Below are 18,425 nucleotides of genomic sequence, written 5' to 3'. Positions count from 1 at the left end.
ATTTAGTTTTAATTTAAATTAATGTTTTTAACAATAATAATGTCAGGTACACTCAGCTTTCTTTGTTGTTTTAGCAGAGTGGAGTCGCAGCGTCATAGCATTGATGGTCATAAAAGTACACAGAAGATAGAGTAGTAATGTAGTTTTATATATAATAAATCCAAACATCTTCTTATATCTATAGGTTGCTTACCTTGCATACCTTCTAGCCTTTCACGTGTGAAATAAACAACATTCAAACAAAGAGAATTCAGATCCACTTACTCAGGTTGTTCCTGTCAGCTCGTACAACTCTGTCTATTAAAATACTGACCTGGTTTTTTTATTTCATGGAACAACTTTGGTAAAGACTCCACCCATAAACTCTTAAACAGTCCTCCATTGTCTGTCCTGGTTGTTTTTAAAACTTGTTTATCTAAAGATGCAGTCAGACTGGTCTGACAATCAGACTGTTTGTGACATTTACAGTACCCATCACTTAAAACCAGGTGAGTGAGAATGTCTCTCTCCTCTCATTGATCAGATGGGTCAGATGGGTCTAGATATATTATATTTCTATTGTTAGAAATCTATTTCTATTCTAATCTATTTCTATTGTTAGAAATATAATATATCTATCAATCTAAGGTGCACTGTATGCTTTGGTTTAAACGCACAACATGTAATTTCAGCCGCTAGGGGTCTCAATCAAAACAATAACAAAAGACGGAGTGTGATGACGGTGTGAAGTAGCAAGGGATCATGGGAGTTGTTGTCTTCGTTGTTAAATAACCAGCTTCACCGGGATAGGATTACTCCAGTGTTAATCGTTCGGGATGTTTTTACCGGCAGAGATCTCCTCCTCTCCAGAACAAACGGACCCGGAGATTACAGGTAAAAACACTGAATAAAGCTGTTTCACCTAAAAAATCAGTGTTTCACCAACGATGTACGGTGACCACCGGATGTCCGGTACGGGCTGTTAGCCGAGCTGCTGCTAACACTTGTTCGGTTTATTTCTCTTCAGATTACTTAACTTTGGATCCAGACGTTCGGTCGGTTTCTCCCAGGAGCCAAATTATCCACAGAGGTCTCCTCCTCTCCAGAAACAAACGTACACGCAGATTAAAATCGTTAAAATATTAATTAAAGCTGTTTCATTTTAAAAAATCTATATTTCTCCGACGATGTTTGGTGACCACCGGACTTCCTGGAGGGGCTGTTAGCCGAGCTGCTGCTAACGTTTGTCCAGTTTATTTCTCTGATAACTTAAGATCCAGACGTCCAATGACTAAAATCCTTCTTCCAGCTAAAAGATATAGTTAAAAACCACCTAAATTTATCATGAAAATGTGGCTTAAAACTGAATAAAAGTCAATTTATAACAGTTTGTGTGGAACAACCACAACGCCGATGTATTATCTTGTATGTGTGTAAGTTACTCTTTGGTAGACGCCATTGTAGCGGACAAACACAGTGCCGCCGTATGCATCTGGTGCGTGTTTACTCTTTGGTAGAGGAGGTATGACGCCATCGACAGGCGACCAAATGAAACGGTCCGTTACTTTGATTAAATTACAGATTTCTCTGCGTTTGAAAATTGTTGGAAACATTTGGGATAATGTAAGTACACAACTCAACAACATATATAACATAGGTCTAGTTGTTTTTAGACATTTTAATGTGGAATAATTACATATTATAGCTTTAAGTGTAAAGATGTATTGAATCGTTGGGATGTTCTTGTTCATGTATTCATGTACTTTAAGGTATATTATGAGTTGCATTATGTTTACAGTTATGAGTTAAATGAAGGAAAGAATACACTATAGAGCAGGAACTGCATTGAAGTAGATCTCAATGGACATTAATGGACCTGTAATGAGTAACTGTCCTGCACACTGGACCCTGATCCATCCAGGGAACATCTCCATCTTCACTTAACCAACATCACAGTCATCATCTTAGACATTCGTTGTAAAAAGAGAGCGGTGGGACTTTTGAGTACACTCCTTTTATCTTATTTTATTTTACTTTATTTTATTTATTTTGCTTACTGTGTGATTCCATTGATTTGGACTTTGAGATGAGTTTTTTTATCAGTGGTCAGTCAACAGAGTTTAAAGGGGGAAAAAAAACTTGACATTTAATGTGTGGAAAAATTTTTTTGTAAATCTATTTGGTATAATTGTAATATAATTAAGACTATCACTGGACTTGTTGACAGGTAGTCTGGTTACTTGAAATTCATCTATACATTATTTCCGCTGATTGTATAGTGAGATGCTGTGACTTTTCACTGGTTATAATACAGTTCTTCTTGTACACAGCCAGTCTGTTGTTGCGTGCGTTATGTGGGGTGGATGTTTATTGTCTACTTCATCAGTCAAACAATCTCCTCATCAAATCTAGATTAGAGACTAAACTTCTGCTTCCTATTTAGATATACCAGTTTATCCTTTAAAGGGAGGGGTTTACATCAGCTTCCTCCATCTTAGATCACTTTAACATTAAATAATGAAAAGCATTTGTCTCTGTTAAGGATTTGGAGACATCAGTGCATGCTTTTATATCCTCTCGTCCTGACTTTTGCAGTTCTCTCTCTCTCTGTAGGAACCAGTCAGTCAGTTTTATCTGGCCTGCAGTGCGACTCCTCACTGGTACCAGAAAGAAAAACCACATCTCTCCTGTCCTGTCCTGGTTTCTCTTCACTGGTTACCAGTCAAACACAGAACTGATTTTAAGATTGTGTTATTTGTTTTTAAAGCACTGCGTGGACTGGTACCATCCCTTATTCTACTGCCACATCGGGTCTGTTGACCAATCACAGCTCTTTAAAATCCAGAGATGATGCCCCTGATCATTATATAAATATCTTTAACACTCAAACATCTCTTTTCCTCAACCTTTTAATATTTGTTCTATTGTTTATTTGATTTATGTAAGGTTGAAATTCCTTCAGTCATTTGACACACTTTACCCTCATCCCTTCACACGTGAACGATAAATGTTTCCTCATAACTAAAAAGCAATGCGGTCCGACAGGTCTGATGAGTACAGTCAGTTCCAGAGAAACTCACTTCCTTTTTCACTGAAAGTATATTTAAATTATGCTGCTGCACTCACATCACAGCAGACTCTGTTAACAATTAAATAACAGAAAAGAAAACAGCATGAAAACAGACGATAAATTAAGAGAAAGCAGCTCAAGAGATGTATGAGAGGTTTCATTTGTTCTCACCTTTACGTTGACCTTGCAGTTTATTCCAAACTGTTTTTACTGGATCAGCTCTGGTTCAGGGTCTGGAAGCATCAACCAATCACAGGAGCAGCAACGATAAGAAATAAGATTTACTAACGAGGGCTTTGTAGATAGAGAGAGGTGAGTCGACATGAACATAAAGAAAGCAGTGCTGCAGAGCGTTCAGTGGAATCCTCATTTATCAAAGCAGCTCATCTGTTCTACATCCACCTTCCCTTTGAAAGTCCTCAAGTCTTAATGTAGAGTTACTTGTGAATAAAAGCAGAAAACAACAAAGATAAAAACAAAATTATCACACAATTAAGCTGACATACTGTAGTGTCCTGAGAGTAAGAGTGAAGGGAAGCTGGTATTAAAAAATATACACTCAGTTTGTCAGTGGTAGAATCTACATTTACTCAACTACTGTACTGAAGTACAGTTTAGAGGTACTTGTACTTTACTGGAGTATTTCCATGTGATGCTACTTTCTACTCCACTACATTTATTTGACAGCTTTAGTTACTTTTCAGATGAAGATTTGACACAATGGATAATATAACAAGCTTTTAAAATACAACACATTGTTAAAGATGAAACCAGTGGTTTCCAACCTTTTTGTCTTTTGACGTCTTACAAAAAGCAGTGTGTAGTCGGGGTCACATTTCACATGTCTATGAGTTGTTAACAGCTCCACCAAATAGTGATTTTTCCCTCTAAACTTCTCACATGCTTTCATTTCAATAAATGTTCAAATGATCCAATATTTCAGCAAAAATCAAAGATTAGAGAAAAAGTCCAAAAACTGAAAACAGATTTGTGTATCAGAACTTTGTTTTTTCTTCTTTCCTCTCCCATTAATCATCTCACCACCCCTCAGATTTATCTGCTGACTCTTTGGAGGGACCCGACCCCTAGGTTGGGAACCACTGGACTAAACTAGCTGTATATAAAGTAGTGTAAACTAGCTCCACCTCCAGCAGCTACAACAGTAACATGCTGCTCTAACACTGATGCTTCACTATTAATAATCTAATGATGTCATATATAATAATATATCAGTCAGAGGGACCAAACCACTACTTTTACTGCAATACTTTAACTACATCAAGCTCATAATACTTATGTACTTTTACTGCAGTAGGGTTTTTCATGCAGGACTTTTACTTTGTAATGGAGTATTTTTACATTGCTGTGTTGGTACATGTTAGTCAATGTATTTGTATCTCACAAGTCTCACAACTTTATGGAGCAGCAATATTTTTTAACTATTTTAACTATTATATTAAGGTATCCTTTAATAAAATAATACAAACTTGTCAAACAGCTGCTTCTCTAAAATACTGTAAAATAATAAGATACTTGCTTCTTTCACGTCATTAAATGCACTTAGTACATCCAACTGTTTTTATTCACATTTTTCAGTTTACACATTTAAAAAAAAAAAAAACCTTAATGGAAACACAGAAAATTTGAAAAAAAAATACAGAAAATAGTGTAAGAAAAAAAAGGTTTCCTGTCTGAGGTGTAACAGCAGCTGAACAGACTGAGTGAATAAATGATGACGAACATGAATCATGTGACTCAAACGTCGCCGAAGAGCTGAAAACATCTGCTAATATTCACAAACAGCAGGATGGACACAAACATCCATTTTACTTTGACCGTTTTCTGGAAAACTCGGTATAAATTTGAGCTACATTTGGATGAAACTTGATTAACAGTCAGTTAGATGAAACAAAACACGTCTTTTAACATCAGCGTCAAGTAAGAAACAAACAATATGACAGGAAGTTATTCTTTATTTCATAGAAACATTCGTGCAAAGGTACATAAAACACTTCTGTTGATTAAAAACAAGGTTTTTTTTGGAGGAAGTCTTTCAGGTTCACGCAGCTGTCGTGTCTCCGTAGTTTCTGTTCCAGCAGCTGTAAAACTCCAGAGTCTGCGGACCGACGCTCCTCTTGATCTTCTTCAGCGACTCCATAAAGTCACTGAAACAAATGTTTCTCACCTGCGAAGAAACAGAAGATTGACTCGAAGGTTCTGTGGTTTACAGACTAACACTATATGCTGACGATGTTCTACTTTTCACTGCAATTCACAGCGATACATTTACTTTTAAGTCCAACATAATATAATGTATATACGTGTTATACAGAGTTACTGGTTATTCTGCAGATTCAAAATTTCAACATTGAACATGAGATAAATTCTTTCTCACTTTCTCTTCTGTCTTTATTTTCTTCCATCACTTGTTAATTTCTTTCTTCTTACGTTTAGTTTTTTTCCCCACTGAACTCAAGATATGAAAATTCCAAAAGGTTTAAACTTTAATCTTCATTATCACTACTTACTAAATAAAATCTGTATCAGCACTTTTTTCTTAGTTCTGCTGGATTAAAAATCAGAGTGAAGCTGTAAACAGAACAGTGTTCCTGCACGTGCTCAGTAGCGTCTGCCTTACACAGAACTACTCTCTGGAGACTGAAAACATGATGCTGTTATTAGTCTTTGGAGCCGTTTCTAAACAAACTAACGTGACCAAACTCTTCATGATGAAGGAACATGTGACCCAGTGCAGCGATGTGACTCACTGACGTGTTTTTAACCAGATATATCAGCTTTGATACAAACACAGTACTTGTTAGTAGATCAGTTCATTGTTGGTTTGGATCCAAACATGAAGACAAATATAAGTGATGTTCAAACACTAAAGGAGGTCTTTTTATTTGCTGCATTGAGATTTTATAAAAGTTTAGTTTTAGTTTATTTGACACAATGAGATGAACAGATTTTTCATATATATGTATATATACACACAGTACTGTATGAATGTATATATATATATACACACATTCATACAGTATTGTATATATAAGAATGTCCAAGTTTCACATTAGTATTGATTTAACTTTCATTGGGGAATAACAGAATCTTTTTATTCTTTTTACTTCTTGAATCTTGAATCATTCCAATCAGTAATCAATCAGTGATTGACAGATCGGCGTGGGGTGAACTCACCTCGCTGGCCTCCATGTTCCTCACCTGGTCTGGACGCAACTCTGCAACAAACAAACAAACAAACAAACAAACTTCATCTAATCAAACAAACCTAAACAAACCATCAGAACAATGAAGTGAAGCTGCTCTCAAAGGCTGGTAATAATAATAATAATAATGATTTATATAATTTATAAACTCAGTAATTCAAATAATGCAAATATGTAATAAAAGAGGGAAACAGTGAAGGATTGTAAATGTTTAGAGGGCAGAAATTTTAGCTTTAAAGAATTAATGCAAATTCAAGAAATGGCCACAATATTTGCGTGATTACATGAGCATGAAATGTGCAAATGAACAGGCTGCTTGTGTTTGTATAATCTTTAATAGACGCCATTGACAGGAGACCAAATGAAACCGTTACCTTGATTTAAACTACAGATTTCTCTGTTTGAAAATTGATGGAAACATTTGGGATAATATAAGAACACAACTCAACAACATTTATAACAGAGGTTTAGTCATTTTTAGGCGTTTTAATGTGGAATAATTACATATTATAACTTTAAACACAATTTTTAAAACCTCATATTCATAAACAAACACTGACTTAAAAAAAAAACTTGTAAGGAGCTCTTTGTTACATGAGTCTCACCTCTGATTGGTCCAAGAGAGGCGTCTTTAGCCAATGAGGTGAGGTCGCTGCCGGAGTAGCCCTCCGTCATTCTAAACCAATCAGAAACAGTCAGAGAGAGGAGAGGTCACGTGATCAAAACATCCCAGACAGACTGTTCAGGGTCAGGAATTTAAATCTCCATGGAAACGCTGGTCTAGTCTATCTTGGAGCAACAGTCTGGAGCCCAAATGAACATTAAACCTCCTGTTCATACTGACCATTAGAAGATCCCTTCATAATGACCTTAATGAAGTTAATCTGAAGCTGATATGAAGCTTCAGCGTCCAAATGAGTCAAATCAAGTAGATATCTTTCAACGTTACAGTCTTTTTAGTGCCAAAGTTCCTCTTTTTGTTACTATACTTCCACCTGCAGCTCAACAGGGAAACACTGTCCGAGGAAACACAAAGAGGGAATCTGATGCTAAAAAGACTGTAAATGTGTCAGATATCCACTTGATATGACGAACTCAGACTGCTGAAGCTGAATAGAAGCTTCACACAGACTTTTAAATGACTGTGTGGACACACTGTGGATTTTGGCCTCCATCACTTCCATTGAAAGCACATTTGAAGGATCTTTTAATATCCAGTATGAACAGGAGGAATGATTACAGACACCTGACTGCTGGTTTTACACACTGGGAACACTGGGAACTTGTCCTCTAAGTTCCATCTTATAGTGCATTTTATCCCCTCGCTGATGACGGCGAACACTTGACGATACGTACGACTTGAGTCCAGTTGGATTCAGCTTCACTTTGATCCTCAGACTTTCATCCAGCGCCAACATGAGGTCAAAATGTTTATTTGTAAAAACAGTTTATAACCAAATATCTGCAAATCTGATGACATCAGCTTCAGCTGTACTATGTGTTCAGTGCTGAGTAACAAATGTTAGCATGCTAACATGCTAAACTACCTGCTAGACATCAGCATGATTAGCATTTAGCTCAAAGTATCACTAGACTACATCCACACAAATCCACTGAAATTCATCATTATCTGTGGAATAATAATAATAGTAACAATAAAAATCAATCAATAAATGAATAATTGATGATTGTTGACCTGGCCAGCTGGCTCAGCTCTCTGTGGGTCAGCGGGTTTCCGTGTTTCCCCAAAAGGTTCTTCAGCAGCTTGAAGCGAGTCTGACGACAAAAGTGGCATCACAAACGTCAGTCTGACAAACCTCCGAGATTTATACGTTTGATGATGTTGAACTGGAGCCTGAACTCACCTGCTCGACAGGTAGCGCCACGTACACACGTTTAGAAAAACGCCTGCAACACACAAACACACACACACACACACACACACACACACACACACACACACACACACACACACACACACACACACACAGCTCAGGAGGAGGTGCTGCCATCTACAGGCTGAACAACACAACAACAGGAGAAACTGACATTTAAACATCTTTACCTGCAGACAGAATCACTCGGTTGTCATGAAACTGTAGATCATGTGATATGATAGAAAGCTCCAGAACAGCTACTTAAGGGACCTTATGGTGAGATTATTTGTCAACAACAACAACAGATCTGACCTGAGAACTGCCTCGTCCAGCTCCTGAGGCCTGTTGGTGGCTCCCATCACCAAAACGCGGTCATCACCTCCCGACTGCACCTGCACACACGCGCACGCACACATACACGCACACACACACACGCGCGCACACACACGCACGCACACACACACACACACACGCACGCACGCACACACACGCGCACGCACACACACACGCACGCACGCACACGCACGCACACATGCACACACACGCACACACACATGCACACACACACACGCACGCACACATGCACACACACGCACACACACATGCACGCACACACACACGCACGCACGCACACATGCACACACACATGCACACACACACACACGCACGCACACATGCACACACACACACACACGCACGCACACATGCACGAACACACACGCACACACACACGCATACACACATGCACACACACGCACGCACACACATGCACACACACACGCACACACACGTCTTCATAAGTGCACGAGTTTGAACTCAGTGTGAAAAGTTGCACACCGTTTCCGTCACGTTACCCCGTCAAACTCGATCAGGAACTCGGTCTTGAGGCGGCGGCTGGCGTCATGTTCGCCCTCCCGGCGTTCACACAGCAGACTGTCCACCTCATCTGCACACAAACACACAACATTCACAACAACAACAACAACACATGAAGGCTCAGTGCTGCTAATGAGATCAAAACGTATTTTAAGATGAATAAATCTTGTTAACCTGCTGACGTCCAAGATTTTTGTTTGTTTTTTTTTAATGATCAAATTTTTATTTTTCAGTACTGCAGGTTTAACATCAGTCTCTACATACTTCTGTAATACTGGACATAGAAAAACTAGCACAGAAAAGCTACGGAGAGCATATCTTGGTAATGTTATGAACATTTTTATACAGTAACAGACATTATTTCCCAGTCTGGGTTATAAAAGCCTCTTTCACACATAGTTCCCAGTAAGTTACTGGGAAAAGCTTTCAGTGACACATGCAGCTGCATTCAGGAACATTTCTGTCTTGCGCCTTTTCACCAAGCGGCAACCTCCAGGGCTGTAATATGAAGCCAAAAACTGCAGTTCCTTGAACGGCCACTTGAGGCTCCAAAAGCGAGTCAATCCCCATAGACCCCCATGTTAAAATGTCCAACTTTACAGCAGAAATAAACATGTTTACAGCCTGGTACAAACAACGGTTTTGGTCTCTGTAGCTAATTTCCTCTTTCATGACAACTGTACGGGGGGTGAATTTGTTTCAGCCGTTCGGCCCGCCTCTTTGCCCATTTTTGATTGGCTGGGAGTTAGGCAGCATCACGCACTGCCAAGATGGCGACGGCCGGGGCGGCTCACTTTGAGCTTCAAAACCATGGATGTATAAAGAGAACTGGATACAGCGTCGGAGGCGGGGCCCCGTTCATTCTTATGAAAGTTGCTCAGTGGTGCATGAAGCCAAAAAAATCGACTTCCTTTTTGGGCCAGTGTGCATCACGTGACGTTGTAATTACACGGTTTGGCCGTTATGTCAAATTTGCTTCAAAGCCCGGAGTCTTCCTGTATCCAGTTCTCTTTATACGTCCATGTTCACAACCGCTCTTCAGAAACCAACGGGTGATGTCACGGTAAATACGTCCATATTTTTATACAGTCTATAGTTTTTTCCCCCCACATCAGACGAGGGATTATCCACCGCTTCTCCAAGAGGTGAATAACATCCCAGATTGATTTGCTTGGTGAATTCTGCAAGGCAACACCGCTTGTTGTAGGAAACGCGGACTTTTAACTGAAAATACAAAGCCGGACGTCGACATTCACTCCCCCATAGTATCGCGCCATCTTTACTCTCTCGTACCCACATCATCACCTCAGAAAAAGGTGAATGGAGAGGGTTGGGTAAGGAGGACAATACTGGCATCCTACGGTAGGGATAGCTGATCGTTACAACGACCACATACAGGAAATGTTCCTGAACATTTCAGGGATGGACTGCATGTGTGAAACGGGCTTTAGATGAATTTCTGACAAAGACGTCGACAGTTCCAGAGACGATGACCTAAAAGTCTAACATTAATTACCGAATCATCATTCAGAAGTAAATAAAGTCACGTCGACCCTTGATCGTGTGCGCCCCCCCCCCCTTCAGTGACTCTGCGGCCTCCAGGAGGGGCCCCGCCCCACGGTTTGAGACCCGGTGATTTAAAGTAAGAGTTACCGATGAAGATGATGGAGGGCTGGAGCTCTCTGGCCACAGAGAACAGAGCTCGGACCAGTTTCTCTCCTTCACCCACCTGCACACAAACAAACAAACATTCCTCCGTTATTGATCGATTGATTATTGCTTCAGTATTTATTATTGGGTGATCAGTGATCAGTGTTCAGCAGCAGATACGACTCAGAGCTTCTTACATATTTGGAGGTTAAGCTGGCGGCGCTGATGTTGAAGAAGGTGGCGTTGGACTCGGCTGCGACGGCTTTCGCCTGCAGACGAGAAAAGAAAACAAATAATACTCACACATAGTAGTTTGGTTTATTGATGAACTACTTTTTGTTTTTTTGTGAGTAAAAAGTTGGACAAACAAACAAACGACGTAATATTTGCATCTTCACCAGCATCGTCTTGCCGTTGCCGGGGGGACCGAACAGAAGGAGTCCTCTGGCTGGAGTACGCAGACCTGTAAACAGCTAGAGAAGAAGAGGAAAATCTGCTGACCCTACAACAAACAGAACAGCCACCAGACGTTTATAAAAACAGGAAACCTTGGACTTTAAAGGTCGATGACATCATCGCTCACCTCCGGCCGCAGCGCCGGCAGGATGACGATCTCCTGCAGGGCCTGCTTCGCTAAATCCTGACCGGCAACATCTTCAAACCGTACTGATGAGCCGCTGAAACACACAAAAGCAGAATTTAAATATCATTTATTGTTTTCTATGTTGTATTTTTTAAATATAATTTTAAAGTTTAAACGCACAATATGTAATTTCAGCCGCTAAGGGTCTCAATCAAACAATAACAAGAGACGGAGTGTGATGACGGTGTGAAGTAGCAAGGGATCATGGGAGTTGTTGTCTTCGTTGTTAAATAACCAGCTTCACCGGGATAGGATTACTCCAGTGTTTATCATTCAGGATGATTTTACCCGCAGAGGTCTCCTCCTCTCCAGAACAAACAGACCCGGAGATTACAGGTAAAAACACTGAATAAAGCTGTTTCACCTAAAAAATCAGTGTTTCTCCGACGATGTACGGCGACCACCGGACGTCCGGTACAGGCTGTTAGCCGAGCTGCTGCTAACACTTGTTGGGTTAGTTTCTCTTATAACTTTAGATCCAGACGTTCAGCAGGTTTCATTTGGGATGATGTAAGTACACAACTCAACAAAATATATAACATAGGTCTAGTTGTTTTAAGACATTTTAATGCAGAATAATTACATATTATAGCTTTAAATTAGTTAAACAGCAAAAATAACTGCTGACAGTACAGGAAGGAAATAGTTGTTTGTTAGGGGGTTAAGGTTAGGGGTTAGGGGTTAGGGGGTTAAGGTTAGGGGTTAGGGGGTTAGGGGTTAGGAGGTTAGGGGGTTAGGGGTTAGGGTTAGGGGGTTAGGGGTTAGGGGGTTAAGGTTAGGGGTTAGGGGGTTAGGGTTAGGGGTTAGGGTTAGGGGGTTAAGGTTAGGGGTTAGGGGGTTAGGGTTAGGGGGTTAAGGTTAGGGGGTTAGGATTAGGGGTTAGGGTTAGGGGGTTAGGGTTAGGGGGTTAAGGTTAGGGGTTAGGGGTTAGGGTTAGGGGGTTAGGGGTAGGGGTAGGGTTAGGGGGTTAGGGTTAGGGGTTAGGGTTAGGGATTAGGGTTAGGGGGTTAGGGTTAAGGGTAGGGTTAGGGGTTAAGGGTAGGGTTAGGGATTAGGGTTAGGGGTTAGGGGGTTAGGGTTAAGGGTAGGGTTAGGGGTTAAGGGTAGGGTTAGGGATTAGGGTTAAGGGTAGGGTTAGGGGGTTAGGGTTAGGGATTAGGGTTAAGGGTAGGGTTAGGGGTTAGGGTTAGGGGTTAGGGGGTTAGGGTTAAGGGTAGGGTTAGGGGTTAAGGGTAGGGTTAGGGATTAGGGTTAAGGGTAGGGTTAGGGTTAGGGATTAGGGTTAAGGGTAGGGTTAGAGGTTAAGGGTAGGGTTAGGGGTTAGGGTTAAGGGTAGGGTTAGGGGGTTAGGGTTAGGGATTAGGGTTAAGGGTAGGGTTAGGGGTTAAGGGTAGGGTTAGGGTTAGGGTTAGGGTTAAGGGTAGGGTTAGGGGTTAGGGTTAGTCTTCATTTTGTGATCATGTGATGATTATCTGTTTTTTTTAATTTTTATTTTTTTTAATGAGACATAATGTATACAACATATAGCACATACAGATGCACATACATGTGATTTTTGAGAGCTTTCTCTGTTTGGCTTAATGATGAACTTTATTTTTTGTTTGTTGAGAGTCAAAGTTGATGAAACAAATGATACCCATAACCATGGTAACTCTGCACAACAACAATAAAAAAACGACGCCAGCTGTACAAAAACAAGACTAAAAACTTACTAAAAATGTGTCTGACTGTGACTCAGACAAACAGCTGATATACTACGCTCCGTCTGATTGGCCGCGTCTCTCACCTGTCAACGATCTCGTTATGGATGAGGTCGGCGAGCTTCTTGTCCACGTTCTTCAGGTTCTTTGTGTCTTTCTTCTTCTTCAGCGGTGGTGTCGACGTCGGGGAGCCGAGTTTCCCCCCGAGTTGACGACCTGTTCGACCCTGCGGGAGGAAGAGTCCGAACAGCAGCAGTCACATGAACACGTGTTGACCGGTGAGAGCTCTCCATAGATGAGGGTCAGCGATGAGGTTGGACATGCAGGACTTTATGTTCTCAATGTTTTATTTCATTCAGTTCAGTTCATAAACAACAACAACAGACCTGCTTCAGTTTATTATCAATATGGGATTAAAAAAAGCAGCAAATTCTCACATTTGAGAAGCTGAAACCAGAGAATATTATTATTTATTTATGTAGAAAGACTTCAGCTCACCTTACTGGCACTGTGAGTGTGTGTGTGTGTGTGCGGGCGCTGTGAGCTCAGGTTGGACGAGCGCTGAAGGCCCGATGAGGATGATGATGAAGAGCAGGACGTCTTTGGGAGGAGCTTTGGTCGGCTGGACGGAGGAAAGTCTTTCTTTCTGGAGACAGCGCCACCTGCTGACCACACGCGCGCACACACACACACACACAGGTTTAGCTAGTCAAGACGCTTGACAACGTCTCTTTGAACATTTTTAAAGTGAAATAGTCTGTAGGTTGATTGAAAATGATGACAGACGTTAAAACGTGTGTCTGTGAAAGAGTTCAGAGGTCACAGAGACCCTTCAGGAGGTTACCTGAGGTCACGTCACAGGCCTCAAATCATGTTTGTTAGTTACATGCATGCAGCTCTGTTTTTAACATCTCTGGTCTTCATCACCAACATCATCATGAATCACGACGTTCACAGAGTCACAATATAACCTCAATAGTATCTCATTAGACAAATGTACAACTCTGAAGTTTAAAGTGATGTAAAACAGAGAAAACTCATCATCCATTCATCGTCTTTCATCCATGAATGACACCAAAACCAGCTTTTTCGTCACTGGTTCTGACTCCTTCAGATCCAGGTCTACCAGCGCTGCACAGATACAGGTCTACAGCCGATACTGAATCCAGATGTCTGACTTCAGAAGTCTATGTCTGTCCAAACCCACAGTTCTTTCTGCAGACCTCCAGAGAGTCCTCTCACGCTGCAGACTCCACTATCCATACTACCCATAATCCACTGGAACATGGAAGTGACGATGTAAAAGAACATAATAAACTATATTTATCATAATAATAACAGATGTGTAAAATATCTACCTTTGATAATGTTTGCTTTTTTCATTTTTTGCATTAGTTAGTTGATAGTTAGTTCATACCTCCTCTACCAAAGAGTAAACACGCACCAGATGCATACGGCGGCGCTGTGTTTGTCCGCTACAATGGCGTCTACCAAAGAGTAACTTACACACATACAAGATAATACATCGGCGTTGTGGTTGTTCCACACAAACTGTTATAAATTGACTTTTATTCAGTTTTAAGCCACATTTTCATGATAAATTTAGGTCGTTTTTAGGTCGTTATCAGAGAAGTAAACTGGGCAAACGTTAGCAGCAGCTCGGCTAACAGCCCCTCCAGGAAGTCCGGTGCTCGCCAAACATCATCGGAGAAACGCTGATTTTTTTAGGTGAGGGAGGACATCTGGATTCAGTCGGACTCTGATCACATGTGTAAGACACTCTCACTCCCTGCAGGACGTACCTGAGCGCAGGTGGGCGGGTCGGTAGGCGGGGTCAGTCTGAGCTCCGGACCCTGAGAGCACCTCCACTACAACAACAACAACAACAAGAACAAAGATGAACTCAAGAAAAGATAAAAGTTAAAAACACAAAATCAAACAGATTCAAGGAAACACAAAGACTAGATGAAGATGAGAAAGCAGCTACCGAGAGACTGCAGACGCTCCCTCGTCATCATCAGGTTGGTCATCATCTTGTTCTGCAGACGTCTGTCTCGTTCATATTTCTCTCCTGGAAAACAGCCAAAGCTGAATCTCACTTTGAGCAGCAGAATCATTGATCACAAAACACAAAACAAACAGAAGCACAGTTCCAGCCGGCTACAATATTATCAAAGCTCTTCAATACATGTTCACAGATGATTATAATAAACTTTATTTAAATAGTATCATTTAAAGACACAGTTACAAAATGCTTTACAATAAAAACACAACAAGATTTAAAATCAACTAAAAGCCATAAAATACAAATGAATTATGTACCAACATGTTATCACTCAGGTTTCTGTTTTTGTAATCCACCGCTATGCTGACGACACGCCGCTCTTCCCGTCATTCCCCCCGGAAGACCACACAGTCTCGACTCAGATCTCTTCATGCCTTGCCGATATATCAGCATGGATGAAAGAACGCCACCTTCAGCTTAACCTCTCTAAGACCGAGCTCCTTGTCATGCCAGCCAGTCCTTCCATACAACAAAACATCCAGCTAGAATCAACCCAACTCATGCCCACAAAATCTGCCCGTAACTTGGGCGTCATGATTGATGACTAACTAACCTTTAATGTTCACATGGCCTCAGTCACATGATCGTGTTGATTCGCCCTGTACAACATCAGGAAGGTGTTGTACAAGTAGTTGCAGCACAACTCCTGGTTCAGGCTCTTGTAATATCATGCATCGACTACTGCAACTCCTTACTGGCAGGCCTCCCTACATGTGCGCTTAAACCTCTGCAGATGATCCAGAACGGGGCGGTGCGTCTGGTCTTCAATCAGCCCAAAACAGCACATCATCCCACTGTTGATATCCCTCTACTGGCTCCCAGTGGCTGCCCGCATCAAATTCAAAACCCTGACACTTACAAAAACGGCTCCCGCCTACCTGAACTCCCTCATTCAGGTCTACATTCCCCTCCCGCCCACTGCGCTCTGCCAATGAAAGGTACCACAACAGAGTATATATGTGTGTTTGCTTCGTGACGTCAGCTGTTGACTCACCGCTGCCTGACATCTGGATGGCGACGCCTTCCTCCAGCTCGCTGATCCCTCGCTGGTACCAGCCCACCGCCTGCTGCTTGTCACCTGGCAACACATCAGCCAATGAGACACTCGCTCTGACATCATCGCTCATTCAAAACTAACTTTCATGTGGAGACTTTTAGGAGAGTTTCTGCCCCATATTTTCAGTATCTTTCAGTGAGTTGTTGGTCTCTATAAATCACTTCCTCCAGCAGGAAACTGTGACTCTGCCAAATTCAAGAAACCTCCAGAATATAAAAGCAACTTTTCTGCATAAACGTTCAAATTATTGTGGTTTGGACCAATCGTGGCGTTTGGTGTGGTGGTAACTGACGTCATTCAGGTGGAAAATGGACAAACATTATGCCATAGACAAGCAAAGCAATTCCCAAATGTTCCCAAATGAGGTTTGATTCAGTGAGTCAGAGGAATATTGATTAGACTATTGATCTGCTGTCACATCTAACTGACCTTCAGCTGCATGTGTCTCTCTGGAAACTCACTATAACTGCTGCTTTAAAATATATTGACTCAACTTTACCAAATTTGAATGTGATATCTGAACTTGATGCCAAAATAGAAAATCCTAATATTTGTACATTATTGATGAAACAACTGCTGGTTGCAGCTTCTTCAATGGGAGGATTTCCTGCTTCTCTGGAAACTTGATGTGGACGATAATGAGAAAATAATTAATTATAGATGAATCAGTAATGAAAGGATTGTTGTTCTCTGTCTCGTCTCCTCTCTGGCCATACATACTGCTGCCTCAACTGATCAATAATCAATCAATAACCACAGAAAGAGCTGCTGCAGGGCAATGACTCCCCTGATGAGGTTGTGTAAAGTTAGAGAGCTGCTGACCTCAATCTTCTCGCACTAAACTACATTAAAACATCTTCTGATTTCATTTATTTTGACAACAAATACACAAAACTGTCAGAACTGAACTGAAAGCACATAAACAACAACCACCGAGGTCATTTAACCTGCTCGGCGAGCATCTTATACACCAAGCAGCGGTTATTTTATGAAGTTTGCAAAAATATGAGTTGATGTTCAGTCAGCGCAACACCGTTAAAATGACGGATTTTCTACCGGAGTTTGGTACAATACAGTCAGGAAGAAAACAACCTCGCTCGTCCTCGTCGATCTTCAGCGCCGCAGCGATGAACTCGAAGGCCCGCCTGTGGTGGCTCCTGACCCGCTCGCCTCGCTCCGGGCTCCCGCCACCGCCGCCGTCAGAGGTTCGGGTCTCGGTTGTCACCGCGGCTCCGGTGCGGCTCCACAGCCAGCAGAGCAGCGACCGGACCAGGGACAGCACGGCCCGCAGCAGCCCGGCCAGCTTCCCGGTACAGACACGGTCACCGGAGGCGGATCCGTCCGGCGGGTTCCTCCTGCCGCTTCTCCCGCAGAGACCCATCCGAGGCCATGTCACAGCATCCCGGTCCGGTTCCGTTCAAACCGCCGCCGCGTTGCTGCTTCAAACAGACTCTTCTTCGTGTTTACAATTCAACAAAGAACAAAACGCCGCCTGCTGGACCGGACAGTCACCGCAGAACAATAATACATCCAGAAATATAGAATAATCCTAATATTTATATATATATAATCCTAAAAACATTGACGAGACACAAAATGTCCGACAGCGGTTTCATCTCATGACTTTTTTCATTGAATATATGAAAGAACATTTGAACAAACACATTAGAAATAGAAGAGAATTAAATAAAAAATTTTAAAAAATGAATATATAAAACAACTGAATAGTTAAATAAAGACATTGAACCACTCATTAACAGGTTTTACAGCCTTCTTATTAGTGCAGATCTGATGTCTGTAAACTGTCACATTCTTCATGAAAAACTAAGATGCAAACTTACACTCATGGATATGAAACTTAACTCAGATAATTATAAGATAATCTTAAAAACTCAAACAGTTCACAGTCAAGATAATCAGCCATGAATGTAACGTTAATAAACTTCTTGTCAGTGTTTTATTATAGTAACAATGAAAATAGTTTCAGGATGTTAACAACAAAACGAACACAATACATTAATATTATCTCATGAACTTTAGAAATTAATACAAACGACACACAGACAGATGAAACTGAATAAATAAACAAACAAAACGCAATAAAATCTAATAAGGGAGACTACAGTATTGTGTATTTACTGTATTCATTAGTTAGTTCTAGTTAGTCACATCAAAATATGTGATTCATAAAAGTCTAATTTGTTTCTTTCATGCAGAATAAATGTAAATAACTAAACATTATGTTGTTTAATTTGTTTATGGGTTCATTTATTTTTCACAGGGT

General features: G+C 41.1%; 2 protein-coding genes across 3 annotated transcripts in view; both read right to left on the bottom strand.

The window, feature by feature from the left end:
- LOC121912524 (NACHT, LRR and PYD domains-containing protein 12-like) overlaps positions 1-18,425 on the bottom strand; it is a 203,536-nt gene that overhangs the window by 36,304 nt on the left and 148,807 nt on the right. The window lies entirely within an intron of this gene.
- spast (spastin) lies at positions 5,005-17,624 on the bottom strand. 2 transcript variants are annotated; one of them, XM_042425646.1, is made up of 17 exons: positions 17,234-17,624; positions 16,079-16,162; positions 15,007-15,090; positions 14,822-14,887; positions 13,518-13,684; positions 13,106-13,245; positions 11,260-11,353; positions 11,075-11,149; positions 10,874-10,945; positions 10,680-10,755; positions 9,005-9,096; positions 8,463-8,542; positions 8,139-8,181; positions 7,970-8,049; positions 6,879-6,949; positions 6,245-6,285; positions 5,005-5,234 (listed from the first exon to the last, which is right to left on the bottom strand). In XM_042425646.1, exons 1-17 carry the CDS (start codon positions 17,520-17,522, stop codon positions 5,109-5,111), a joined length of 1,680 nt encoding a protein of 559 aa, XP_042281580.1. In that variant the 5' UTR covers positions 17,523-17,624; the 3' UTR covers positions 5,005-5,108. The 2 variants fall into 2 exon arrangements, with proteins under 2 accessions (XP_042281580.1, XP_042281589.1); XM_042425655.1 differs by having other exon boundaries at positions 13,518-13,681.

This window comes from Thunnus maccoyii, chromosome 2 (genome assembly GCF_910596095.1).
Source record: "Thunnus maccoyii chromosome 2, fThuMac1.1, whole genome shotgun sequence".
Lineage (NCBI taxonomy): Eukaryota > Metazoa > Chordata > Actinopteri > Scombriformes > Scombridae > Thunnus > Thunnus maccoyii.
Note: the sequence above shows the minus strand (reverse complement) of the source record. Positions and strands in the feature narration are given on the sequence as shown.

What these genes read in the sequence shown, in the direction of transcription:
- spast (XM_042425646.1), bottom strand. Translation starts at nt 17,522, where the DNA reads ATGGGTCTCTGCGGGAGAAGCGGCAGGAGGAACCCGCCGGACGGATCC. An exon ending in TGCCGGCGCTGCGGCCGGAG is followed by an intron (nt 11,150 to 11,259) that starts GTGAGCGATGAT and finishes CTTCTTCTCTAG; the next exon opens with CTGTTTACAGGTCTGCGTAC. An exon ending in TCCTGATCGAGTTTGACGGG is followed by an intron (nt 8,543 to 9,004) that starts GTAACGTGACGG and finishes GCGTGTGTGCAG; the next exon opens with GTGCAGTCGGGAGGTGATGA.